This window comes from Nipponia nippon, unplaced genomic scaffold (genome assembly GCF_047370975.1).
Source record: "Nipponia nippon isolate SJK-2023a ecotype South Korea unplaced genomic scaffold, ASM4737097v1 scaffold_1, whole genome shotgun sequence".
Lineage (NCBI taxonomy): Eukaryota > Metazoa > Chordata > Aves > Pelecaniformes > Threskiornithidae > Nipponia > Nipponia nippon.
The window spans coordinates 19,976,265-19,990,047 of record NW_028262290.1 but is presented as its reverse complement, the minus strand read 5'-3'; the positions used below and the strand labels follow the sequence as shown (position 1 = coordinate 19,990,047).

The 13,783-nt window shown below is 40.5% G+C and overlaps 1 protein-coding gene across 2 annotated transcripts in view; it reads left to right on the top strand.

Annotated features, from left to right (window-relative positions):
* The first annotated feature begins 2,328 nt into the window (after window positions 1–2,328).
* The window catches only part of EMC2 (ER membrane protein complex subunit 2), a 52,573-nt gene continuing 41,118 nt past the window's right edge, over window positions 2,329–13,783 (top strand). Inside the window, exons 1-3 of one of the 2 annotated variants that reach the window (XM_087747439.1) lie at window positions 2,329–2,466; window positions 10,015–10,128; window positions 13,554–13,618. In XM_087747439.1, the coding sequence (XP_087603565.1) occupies window positions 2,427–2,466; window positions 10,015–10,128; window positions 13,554–13,618 (219 nt within the window). In that variant the 5' untranslated portion in view covers window positions 2,329–2,426. Of the gene's footprint in view, window positions 2,467–8,683; window positions 8,704–10,014; window positions 10,129–13,553; window positions 13,619–13,783 lie in introns of those variants that run through there. The other variant, XM_087747446.1, reaches the window with a different exon arrangement.

Genomic DNA, 13,783 nt, shown 5'->3' with positions numbered 1-13,783 from the left:
AAAAGGATATTTGTTAATTTTTTTTTTTTTTTCATTTTCATTTGGTAATACATAGAACTAGCTGCGATACCTTTAAAAAGCCTATGCTGAGTTTTCTGCATTTTTAAATAGTCCCCTCAAAACACCTTGCATTTACCATTATTATGTGAGGTTTGGATCACCACCTTTCTGGTTGGTTCCTGCAGAAGTGGCACAAGAGCAGAACATGACAGATCCAGAAAAGAGATTTCATATGACTATTGCCTTTTTAGAGCATTTTAAGCTTTATTAGCAAAACAGTTTCAACTTTGAATTAAGTGATGGAGCTCCTTGGCATTAGAAAAGGGCTTTCAAAACCACTGTTTTAGTTTCCGAGAAGAAAAAGCTTAATACCAAAACCATTTCTGTTTCCAACTATAACAGTATCTGGCAAAATGGGATATTGTAACAATAATTCCCGGCTCTTGGTGAGCGTGGATGGTTTTCTCTTCCACAGTAAGAGCAGAGGAATGCAGTGGAAGGGTCAGTTTTGAGCTCGGCAGACAGCCGTGTATGTGATTTTAGGCAAGTCATTCAAGACTACATCCAAAAAAGGCAGCAGGCAACACTTACAGTGCATAACTTCAGGATCCAGTCTCCTCTTACAGTGCAGGTGGAGGGCTGCACGTCTTAGGAAGCAATCCAACATAACCGGGGAGCTGTCTACATCTAGCTAGCAGAGAGATCAGAGTTATCGCTGAGAACAGTAACTGGACTGAGCGCCTGTGAGGTACTGTCTCCTGCCTCCTGCTGAGACAGAAAGCTGTGGGCAGGTGCAGAAGCAGAGCTAGACGCCCAGGGAACTGAAAGTCCGAACCCCTCCCAAACATTTCAAACACACATTTCTCAAATTTCAGTTCCTTCAGCATTAGGTGGCAGCTGACAGGGCTTTTAAAAGGATCAAAATTTTGGATTTATATCCTTTAAAGTTCTATCTGCATCCTACATTAGGCATTCTTGCTAGCTCAGCAATCCAGCAGCACTGAACTCTGCAAGCTAATTTCTCATTTTACCTCAGCTATTTCAGTGTTACCCTGTAATGTGCAGAGCAGGTGTGTGCTAAATCCTTCATGGATCTGGCACGTAACCATTCTGCATTCATTCCTTTACCTGTAAAAGAGGAGTAATAGTTCCATACCCACAGGAATACTATGAGAATAAATACATACATGTTTCTGGAAGTGTTCAGGTAGTACAGACGCTGGCATTGTAAAATTAGCTGGAAGTAAGCTGTGCTATACAAGATCTAAACAAGTCAGTGACTTAGAAGATCAAAACCCACTTTTGGGGGAAGAAAAATTAGGCATACACAGTCTTTCTAGACCACCATTTGAATTCTGGTTGAGGCCTTTTAGCTGTCAAAGTCATTACATGTAATTACACTGTAGATTGTATTAAGAATTAGTAGTTTATTCTAGTTGAGAGGAAGCAACACAATAAATACAGAAACAGTTTTCTTGATACTAGGGTACATTTGTTGATGGCGCTACGGGATTAATTTTGAGTATGGAGTCTGAGGCACTTCCCAGAAGAGATCCTGTCAGAGCTGAATGTCAAACAAGTAAGTTTCTGGCGATATTTTCTAAAAACTGGTTCCTTTAGCACACATGAAGTTAAGAATCCATTGCCATTCATCTCCATGACTGGTGGTCAGCAGACGCCAGTGTTGGAAAATAAATGCCGGAGAGGAGCCAGAGGTGGGCCCGGCCCGGCGGCAGGCCCCTGGCCCACTCCTGGCTGTATGCCTCCAACATGAGGCAACGGATGGTTCACCCGTGGCAGTTCGTCCTCGTCTCCAGGAGCCGGGGGGCACGAAAAGCACTGGCAGTTCACAAGCTGAAAAGACACGACGGCGGGCGCCTCCTCACGCAGTGCGTACTCAAAGTGTAAAACTTTGTGCCATGCGAACTGGATGTGGGGAGTCTTATGCGCATTATAAAATTAGAGAAATTAATCTGCAGCCCTTAGTGCCGTCTCTGGTTCAGGCTAACCCAGCAGCGACTCTGCCCTTGAGTCCAGCTAAGCCAGGCCTCTCCGGCCGCGGGCAGGCCAAGCCCCGGGTGCCACGGCGGAGGCGGAGGCACGTCTCCCCTGCTCACTGCACTCTCGAAGCAAACGCACATTACAAAACCCCAAGCCCGGGACGCACAAGCGCCAGCTTCGCAGCGCCCGGTCCCCGCCAGCCCAGCCCCGTCCCCCGGGGACCCGCGCCGAGCGGGTTCAGGCCGTCTCCTGCCGGCCTCGCCCCCCAGGGAGAGGGCGGCGGGGCGGGATTGCGCGGGCGGGCGGCGCGGCCGGTGGCCGAGCGCGGCAGGCGGACCCACGTCCCGCCGCGGGGCGCCGCCCGCCCTCCCCGCCAATGACGGCCGGGGCCGTCACGGCGGCGCGTCACGGGGGCGGCCGCCAAGATGGCGAAGGTGTCGGAGATGTACGACGTGACGTGGGAAGGTAACGCCGCGGCCAGCTGGCGGCCTCGCGGCCGGGGCCGGGCCCGGGCCCACCGGCCGGGCGCAGGGCGGGGGCGGCGGTGCCCGCACCTGCGCGCTGCCCCCGGAGCCCCGCTGCGCGGCGGGCCCGGGGCGGGTCGGCGCCTGTGCCCCGGCAGCCGGTGCCGGGCGGTGGCGGTACCCAGGCGGGGCGGGAGGCCGGCGGGTGGCCGATACAGGCGGGGCGGTGTTGCCCGAGAAGCGGAGCTGGCGAGCTGTGGTTACCCCCGCGGTGGGCGGCCGCGCTCCTCCAGGCCGCCCGCCGGCTCGGAGCCGCCCGGAGAGCGGCGAGGGCCCCCGCCTGGCGGCGGGGGGCAGGGGGCGGCTTCCCTGCCGCGGTGCCGCTGCGGGCGGGGGCCCTCAGCCGCTGCCTCCGCTTCGTGGGGAGGGACCCCCGTTTCCCCAGTGTTTGGCGTTCTTCCCGCTGCTTCCCAGCTCCCCAGAATACTGATACGGCGCTTGCGGGGAAAAATGTCCTCTGGGTTGGGTCAGGGGTGTGTGTCCCAGTTCACCTTTCGGAACGCCTGAAAAGAACCTGATGTTTTCCTCAAACTCGATGGTAAGCGTTTGTGGAGGAACGCCCAGAACCTCTGAAGTGACACAAAAGTTTTTGAAAATCCTGCTCTCCAGGGCTTTGTAGCTTTCATGTCTGATTTTTTTTTTTTTTTTTTTAAATAGCAATACTTTTTGAGGTTTCCCTGGCATTCCAGATGATTTTCTTGTAAGCAATAAATGTTCAAATGTGAGTTCATACAGTACTCAAGCCTGTTACAGTCTCCTGTCAGGAATAAATTAATGCTTCTCCATAATTTTGGCCGTAAAGGGGGAACCTTTAGCTAGATGGTCCAATACATTGCAAACATTATACAGTAGAGGAGATAACGCAGAGAGAAGCTGTGTGATCTTTGGGTTTTTATTTACTGCTAATATGTGAAGAAATAATTGAGCAGTAGAATAATTCCCTGAGCATAGATTATTGGTTTGTTTGGTTTTGTAGTAGGCGGGTAAGAGGAGGAGCATTGCGTGGGATGTATTTTAGCAGATGCTAGTAACTTGCCCATCAGAAATAGTGCCCATGCTGTCTTTCCTGCATGTTTTTCTAGAGGACTCGGAAAAAAAATTGAATTTGAAATATTCCATTTTCAGCTCAATTTGCATTAATCTCAGAAAATATTTTAGATGGTGTTGAAGAAAATAGTGCTATAACTGAATGATTAAGGATGAAGAAAAGGGCTTTCTTGCTAGCATGTCTAGTGGTTGGTTTATAGGTAGTTTTGCTCTGGTATTTGGTTGCATCACCATGATGTCATTAGACTAATTTAGCACTTTGGGAAAAAAATTGGTTGCCCATTCTTTTATATCTGTTGTGACAAGGTACAGCGGTTGTGAATCTCAGCTTGGATAGAGAGCAGGCGGGCCACTGTACGGGAAGGGTAGTTGTAAAACAGCTTGTGTAAAGAACTCTTCTAGTTTTTTACTTTGCTTGAACAGAAATTGTTAGAAAAACTAGAGATTTGGGGTTTTTTCCCTCCTGTTGTTCTCAGGTGTCAGGGATTGGAAAGAGAAATGAGATTTTTCATAGGAGAGGTAACATGCACTGTGGATGTTTCTGTACATTTAGCCCTAGATCGTTTTGGCTGAGAGTTTTGCAGAGTTGGTGTCTTTCTGCTCTTAAGTAAAGGCCAGGTATAGGATGCTCAAGCTTACTGCTTTTGGACTTGGCTGATTCATACTGAGGTGAGCATCCTACACTTGGAAATAGCCTCCATATTTTACTTCCAAGAGTTTTGATTGACATTTGTGGCATTGTGCTAGGTGCATGGTTTTGCATACGGGTATGCTGCATAGGAAATTTTTGAGGACTAGCTGGCGAGTTTTGTCATATCAACTTCTAAGTTGATGTCTTTCAGTTTACGTCCAAATGAAAGACTTGGGAGTATAGGGGAAAACCTTGAAGATCTGCGTTGGCACACGCAGCTGTCTGCATTTTAGAAGAGCACATTTGAAAAAATACATTTTTTTTTTTCCTCTATTTTAAGAGACGTAAAGTAAAAAAGAACAGATTCCTGCAACAGACCATGGCTCTCCTCAGAGAAGACGGCTCGTCTCTCTACTCCATGTGTACTCTAACAGATCCCTGGTGCAATGAGGCTTTTCATGAGTGGGGTGATCTCAGCAGTGTTGTGACCTAGTCCCTGTCGTGGTTTAACCCCAGGCAGCAACTAAGCACCACGCAGCTGCTCGCTCACTCCCCACCAGTGGGATGGGGGGGAGAATCAGAAGGGTAAAAGTAAGAAAACTCGTGGGTTGAGATAAGAACAGTTTAATAACTGAAGTAAAATAAATTAGAACAGTTAAATAGGCAAAGCAAAAACCGTGCACGCAAACAAACCAAAACAAGGAATTCATTCACTACTTCCCATGGGCAGGCAGGTGTTCAGCCATCCCCAGCAAAGCAGGGCTCCATCATGCGTAACAGTTACTTGGGAAGACAAACGCAACCACGCCGAATGTCCCCCTCCTTCCTTCTTCTTCCCACAGCTTATATACTGAGCATTACGTCGTATGGTATGGAATAACCCTTTGGCCAGTCTGGGTCAGCCCCCTGGCTGTGCTCCCTCCCAGCTTCTTGTGCACCCAGCAGAGCATGGGAAGCTGAAAAATCCTTGACCAATATGAGCACCACTTAGCACCTATTTAGCAACATGTTGTGGTTTAACCCCAGCCAGCAACTATGAACCACACAGCCGCTCACTCACTCCCCCCTAGTGGGGTGGGGGAGAGAATTGGAAGGGTGAAAGTCAGACAACTCCTGGGTTGAGGTAAGAACAGTTTAATAATTGAAGTAAAATAAAATAGAATGATAGTAGTAGTAGTAGTAATAATAATAATAATAATAATGATATAATACAATAATAATGTACGATGCAAGTGATACACGACACAATTGCTCACCACCCCCTGACTGATGCCCAGCCTGTTCCCGAGCAGCAATCCCTTCCCCCCTGGCCAACTCGCCCCAGTTATGTACTGAGCATGATGTCATACGGTGTGGAATAGCCCTGTGGCCAGTCTGGGTCAGCCCCCCTGGCTGTGCCCCCTCCCAGCTTCTTGTGCGCCACGCAGAGCATGGGAAGCTGAAAAGTCCTTGACTGGTGTAAGCACTACTTAGCAACAACTAAAACATCAGTGTGTTATCAACATTATTCTCATACTAAATCCAAAACACAGCACTCTACCAGCTCCTAAGAAGAAAATTAACTCTATCCCAGCTGAAACCAGGACACAACACTAAGCACTACTTAGCAAGAACGAAAGCATCAGTGTATCATCGACATTGTTCTCATCCTAAACCCAAAACACAGCCCCATGCCGGCTACCAAGACGAAAATTAACTCTATCCCAGCTGAAACCAGGACAGTCCCTAACAAAGAACTTGGACACAGGTCTGGGAATTGAATGTAGCTCATCTTGAGTTTGTCTAAAACGCTTAATTTCTGTGAAACCAGGTGTATGGTTGGTATTAATCTGAAAAATGTCCTTTATGTACTCGGTCCTTTCTAAACAAGATGCTCTTTACGTACATCTTGCTCAAAGCTGAAACTGTGATTGGAGGTTAGGGAAGAAGAATAACATGAGGCAGATGAAATACAGTTTGTAGCCTGCTTTGCTTTTCGCTCAGGTTCTTTGGGACAAAGGTGGGAGTTTAACAATGATTAAATTGTATGTTAGGTAAATGCATTGCCCAGGTGATTAGGAAAGATAACTGACAATAATTCTTATTTCCACTGCTGGAGATGATGTCTTTATTTTTTCTTTCTTTCTTTACTTTGTCTGCAGCTGTGTCTTGAGCTTTATAGTGTATTTTTAAACCTGTGGAGCAGGAAAACCTCTCATTTATCTTCAGGATCTTGTTCAGTGGACTTTGATGATCAAAACGTGGCTTCAGGGTGCTATTGTATTAAAAGAAATGCTTATATGTGGATATGCCTCATATATTTTACGGCTTACTTATTTGAGACTAAGGTGATATGTTGCTCCCTTTTTTGACACTGTTGCTAGTTATCCTGTAGAAAATGACATTCTGTTTCCTGCTTCCTTCATATTTACAAGAATTAGAAACTACTTGGAGTGACAGGGAGCCAAGAATTGCAAGTCTGGCAAAGAAGCATGATGTAGTTCAGCACGTCAGTTGTAACTGGTGATGTGGAGCCTCTTACAGCAGCAGCCTCTTAAGCCATGCAGAACTTTACAGGGACTGTTCGTAAACATTTAACATGGTTTCAGTGGTACATCAAAGATTAATTTGGCCAGTGAGTGGAAATATTTAAGAAAAAAAAAAAGAAAAATACACCTGTATAACTTCATTTTAGGAACTGGTTTTGTAGCACACAAGTTTGCTTGCATGTGCAGAGTTAGTGTGATCTACAAATAAGAAGCAGTCATGATAGTCAAGAACTAATAAAATGACAATTGGCTTTCACAGAAAACTCATCTGATATATTGTCAGAATTGAACAAAATAAACCAGGTTTTCTTTTCTTTCTCTACCTTGTACAGAAGCATAGTGGCGTCAACATCTCAAACCCAGCTAAAATGAAGCAGTGATTTTTGGCTATCTGGAGGTCTTTGAATGCTGTCATGGCAATTCTTGTTCCAGTCAATAATTCTTCTTCACTGGATATCAAAAGCAAAAAGAGAAAGGGATGGCATATTCTCTAAACTAGATTTCTTCTAATATAAATTGAAAACAAGTGAAAAGAATATTTTGGAAGATTTTTAATAGCTCATGATGACTGTTGCTTAAATTACTGAAGTTTTCTGGATCATTAAATTAGTACTGCTGTTTTCTATATTAAAAATTGCACTGCTTAAGTAGTGGCATACTACGAGTTTTTGTTACATGTTCATGTGAGACTTTTTTCAGGGAGTCCTTTATAATTTTTGAAAATATAAAATGCTTTATAAGATGAAATTTAACAGTCTGTATATGTGGGGCCATTTTCTTGCAAATGTATGTATTGGGGAACATCATATATAACAAAGAAAATCCCAAATTAATTTTAAAAGTGAACACTTCTATCTGTAGTGTCTCTAGTCGTTAGAGTCCACTTTAGGTGACAAAATTCCTTGAACTGGTGGATTTGTGGGTTTTTGGTTTGATTCATATTTTGTAAGATGAGGACGGGTGGAGCTGAGGTGTGGTGGAAGATTTGGTGTCTGTAACAGAAGAACAATATACAAATGAGCTCTAGAAATGTAATGGTTATGGGGTCCCTGGGTGACTGCTGGTGGTAGCGGTTGTTATATGTTAAGGTAACGTTTTGGAGTATGCAGTGTATGTCTACTAATACGGGTAACTTCCTTCATTTCGTCAGGTGCTTTTAGATATCAAGGACTTGAAAACTATGATCCAACTGAACTATCGAAGTATAAGTAATTATAAGAGGATTACTTCATAACTGGTTGCTCAGGCCAAATTAACTGATGCCTTAACAGACACAAAAATAAAACACAGGTTATTTCTTTTGGCTTCCTACAGACTGCTTGCATGTTTTTAGGGAACAACAAACATTGTGGCAAGTGCATCTGTTCCTTTGAACTTGTAATGTTTTGATTTATATGTGCAAAGCTTGCTAATTTAAGAGAACCTAAGACTAAAACAAATGTATCAATTGCTCTGGACCAGCCTATATACATAACAGGAGTAATTGTAATTGAAACTAGACATTTCTTTAACAATTTTTTTTTTTTTCTAAAATCCCTGATTGCTACTGCCCAACCTTGTATTACATGCTGTATGTAGATTTGCCTCCAAGACTTAAATTATTATTGGCTGACTCTCTTGATAGCTTTCGTAGTAAAAAATTCGTTAAGTTTGACAACATCATTGTAAAAAGCCTTGTGTAAATTTTACTGCAGTTTTTATCATTTTTTTTCTTCTATATTTACTTAAAATTCAGTATTGCTAAAACTAATGAGCCTCTCGATAGATTCACATGAATGAGAACACTTATTTTTACTTTGTTTTTCGGTCATCAGCTGATGTACTCTTCTCTGTCCTGCAGTTTTTTTCCATCGTTCTAAATGCTGTACTTGGGTGATGAATGGTAGATGTGTGTTCTGTTATACATAATTCAGACACTATTCCATTTGGAATCACACTGGAATGGAGGCATTGATAATTTCCAAGTAAATGAGTAGGTAGAAATCAGACAGTTTATTTATTTTTATGGGTTTAGCTTGTCAGCTTTTTTGAATGTTTGTGTTCTCTCACATTTCTTGCTGTCTAACCTTGAATTTCCAGGGACCATCATGTGTCTAGAACCATTTAGCTTTACCCGTGCATATGAAACATAACCCTGTGGTGGTTTTGGTTGAATTTCAAAATACAAAATGTAGCACAATAGCAGTCTTATGAGCAATCCGAGATCACTTCAGGTAGATGGAAGAAAGTTCAGCGCTTAATTTTTACTGTCAGTTATGTTAACTATGCATTTGAAGTGCAAGAAAAACTGACAGTGTTTAGATCTATCCTTGCATTTGTTTTTCCAGCTGTTGTAAATTTAAAAAATATTGGCAGCTGTTGTCCTGGTATCTTCCTATTAGTAAAGCCACTGTCTATTAATGAAAACTATTTTCCGTTAAGTTTCCTCAGAATTTGTTCTTGTATATGGAACATCCACACGTATATAAATGTATATGTGTATATAAAATCACATTCTTAGCAATTTCCTCATCCAGAGGATAAATAAAACCTAGGCTAGGTAGTGCTCTCTAGCTGACTTCATGAGTATGCCTGCTGTCTTGGAGATCTGAGTCGTAGTAAATGTACTCTTGAAACAAAAATCCTAGTGCTAAAATAAACCATCTTTTCTGTCTTACCTAGATAAACAGTGATAATTTTTATACTTTTGGGCACTTCCCTGGTGTAAAAAGCCTTCACTTCCATGTCTGCTTTTCTTGAGGCTCCTTTCCATAGGAGCGAGTAGATTCTTTTTAGAATGCAACTTCACATCATTTATCTTACACTGATAAACGTGAGCAGTGATTGAGTTCTCACAGTTTTTCTAATACTTTAAGTGAAAATTTATTCACCTGGAGCAAAAATGCAATTTTGATACTGTTTATAAATGTGTGAAACTACTTAGAAGAAATCTCTTGTAGCCTATTTTTCCTAACCGTGGGTAATGTCCATTAAATTTTATTATTTATAGGATAACTAGGTATAAGGGTTTTTTACTGCATATGGTACTAACCTGAGAGACTGCAAATTTAGAAGTTGAATCAATTATATTAGAGCATGAGCATGGTTTCAGAGGTCTGATACACCTACCTGTTCTCTAGTAGTTTTCTGGTAGAAGTAGTTTAGTAGAAGTCACTTTTTTAGATCTATTGCTCTCTAAACCCATTCTTCATATGTATATTTTCCAGAAATAAAATTCAAATTCCATTACTATCCGGAAATCTCAATATTTTCTTTTTATTTTTTTTCTCCCCTTTGCTCTCAGATATGCGTGATAAAATGAGGAAATGGAGGGAAGAAAACTACCGAAACAGTGAACAGATAGTGGATGTTGGAGAAGAGTTAATTAATGAATATGCATCTAAACTTGGAGATGACAGTAAGTAAACAATAATTATTTTTAAAATTTCCATTATCTGATTTTTATTTTCTCTTTTCAGCCTCTATTTTGTACTTCTGTGTTGCCTTTCTGTATCTGCTGATGTTGATGAAATATATATTACTTTCGTAGTCTTAATAGGTTGCCAGAATTAGTAGATTTTATTTCTTTCCCAAATATGGGCTGCAGTGAAAAGAGATGGAAAAATTACCTACTAGAACTGTTAGTTTGCTAGATTGGTGGTTAGACCATTATGTGAAAACTTACCGTGACACTGTTATCTGGCTGTCATTTGACTGATTTTCTGTTCTTCGACAAGGCAGCAAAAATTGAAAAGTATCTTTTTATAACAGAGAATGCTATTCCTTAATTAAGTCATACATACTTCAGGAATTAATATTAAGGCTGTTTTTATTATGGCATTCCATTTGTGCTATTACAGTTGAATGTAAGTCTAAGTTTCCACTATTCATGAAATTATTATTTTCAGGGGATTTTAACTACCTTATACTAATTTCAGTAGACAGAAGCTTGGATACAATGTTTCATACTAAAAGAAAATTGTTTAGAAACATGTCACAATACAATAGCACTCTTTAAGTATAAAATAAAACAAAGTATAACAAAATGCTATCAAGAATTTATAGGTTTGCATATTAATCTCACACAGGTTTTGATTTTAATGCTCATTCTTTCTTCTTTTTCCCTTTTTTATAATTCAGGTAATTTAATTTAGACATTCTTTAATACACTTCTCTTGTAGTTCTTTACTTTACTCACTGCTGTTTTATAGTCACAAGTGGATTTTAGCAGCCTCTGTAGTGCATTGTATTTAATAAAAGTTACAGTATTCCGTATGATTAACTTTGTTCAGTTAGTTAACTTGTTCAGTTAGTTTAGTAAGGCAATTTTAATTTCAAATACCTAACCTCGTACAGTGTTTCATGAATTAAAATCCACATAGTCATTTCAGAAAGACACTTTGCCTCCCTTTCTTGTCAGGTGAGGAATCTTTCCGTATTGTGTTTAGGGTTGTGCAGATAGGATTTGTTTTATATCGATGCATTGCTCTGGTTCCGTCTTGCACCCTCCGAGCTCTAATTCTGTTCTGGAGTTCTTTCCATTGTAAGGAGCTTGGCCACTGCAAATGTTGTACTTCTTTGGGTATAAATACATGGATAATCTACCCAAAGTATCACGTGTTGAAGACACCTCTGTGCATAGCAGTGAGTCATGAAGTGCATTTGGAGATTCAGTGCCCGAAGAAGGTCTTGCACTGTAACTGTGAGGAACATGCTTGTTTTTAGACTGCATGGGTAAGCTTAATACACCCACCTGCAAAAGAGTTGCCGTAGGTTCCCTCTGCTTTAGCAGAACTTTGAGAACTAACCTTGATTTTACTACTTCTTACCATGTTGCTAGTCATTTATGAGAACTATATTTTGGTAAGAAATTGTTGAGGAGCTTGATACTCCTCTCAGATCTTACCGATGGCTTTCTGAAACATTGTTCTCAGTAATATAGGCTGAGTCATTCCTTTCTTGTCAGTGTTGAGTTTGTCCTTCTTTTCAAGATACATGTATTTTATTCTTTCATAAACTTGGCATTCAGGATTCATGAGGTAAATCAGCTGCAATGTTCCAGAGGTTCTTAGCAAATGCATAAAAGTATCTGAAATTTATTTATGTATTTGCATTTTGTTTAATTATTTTTTTTAAAAAAAGTAGTATCAGAATGGCAACTGTATACAGTTTTAAGAACAAAGAAACAAAAAACAACCACCAAAAAAAACCCCAAACACATGTAGTAGACCTAGAATTCTTTCTTGGGTAGCCACGGAAGGTGGATGAGTTATATATGACAGATGTTAGCCTTGTTGCTTCATGTGTTTTCAGAAGATACCTGGATATTACCATGGCTAATTTCAGGATGCATATAGAAGGGAGAAAAATAAATGCAATGGGGTAGATTATTTGGATATCTCTGTAACTTGCCTCCTCAGGCAGAAGACATCCAGTGTAATTGGGGGGAAAAAACAGATTTTCTTATTAGTGTTTTTAAAATTAAAAGAACTTACTGAATATTCAGTCTAAGGGGTGAGGATACTATTATCCATATCATAATTTTAATAAAAAGTTGGGATTTTCTGAGGGACAATCAGTAGCCTAAAGCTATAGAGATGGACTTCAAAGTAGAGGAATAAGGCCTTTGGTGGTTTTGTTTGTTTGTTTGTTTGTTTGTTTGTTTGTTTGTTTTTAAGCTTTAACAAGAAAGCCCTAGTACAGATTAGAAAAACACATCCCTCTGGGCTGGATACACGATTCTCTTACAAGGGTTCTCTTATGTAATATCTGACACTACCTGTGCTAGAGTTAGAGTATCAAAGTAGAGGTTTGATCGAATGGGGACAGCAATGTCATAAACCATAGAAGTATCTTATTCCCGTGTTTAAAATTCTTTTAAAAAACGTAATATTTAATTTATAGAAGGGATATATGTTATCTATGTTTTATCTGTATCTATGTGTGTATTTTTACATTCATGGAAAGTATGTATACAGTATCTAATAAAAATAGAATATATGTCTTATAAGTAGTTCCAGTGGGGAAGAGGGGTTACAGGCAAATTAATACCTGTTTCTCTTCTTTTGTATACTTAGCAAGAAGTACTAATTTCTTTAAAAAATATTGGAAATTCATATCATAGAAAATATTTTTAAAAATGAGAGGGCCTTTGCTTTTTTTATTTTATATTTTATTTTTATTTTATATTTTTGCTTTGGAAGACATTTGCTTCTGTTTCAGTTCTATGAAATATGGGGTGCACCTGATTGGATTTACATGAGTTCAAAGCACTCAGTACTTCTAATACTCGCGTTACATGTTTTCCTCTACTATAACCTTTCTTTTCTGCACCTTAGTAACTGCACTGTTAAGTTCTTTACATTCAAGACCTTGGTAGGCCTAGAACAGAAATAATGTAATCTGTTACTGATTTAGAGAAATTGTTCAAATTCAGGAAGAACACAACATTTGTAGGACTTTCAGCAGTGAAACAGTTAAAGGAAATTTGTTTTCTTTCTAGCCCAAATGGCTGTTCTCCAGGTCTGATCAGAGAGCAAGTCCTAGTGGGGATCTGTTTAGAAGACTGCAGCTATAATGTTAGGAAAAGCAGAGAATTAGAGCTTTTTTGCCTTTCAAGATGTCAAAAGGTACTTTGTTACTAAAAGCAATAAAATTGCTTAAATGCGTTTTTAATTAATTCCAGCAGTTTTGTAAAATGTCCCTGTTTCAGTAGTGATCCATGGGAGTAGAAGGGGAAAAATATACAGACAGAATTCATTAACCTTATTTACATTGTAGGTGTTTCCTGTTATCTTAAAAAAAAAATCAATTATCTGCATTTAATGTCTCTTTTGTGTCCAGTTTGGATAATATATGAACAGGTGATGATTGCTGCCCTGGACTGCAGTCGAGATGATTTGGCATTGGTAAGTTTTCAAGTTGACTTTACCCTCAAACCTTAAATTTTCTTCTTGGGTATCTCTTCCAGATAGTTCTTTGGTCAGATAGGATATCTGTATAGGATATTCTGTACTCTGTAGCTTGGACTTGCAGAATATCTATCGAGAAATACACTGCTGGGAAGAAACCAC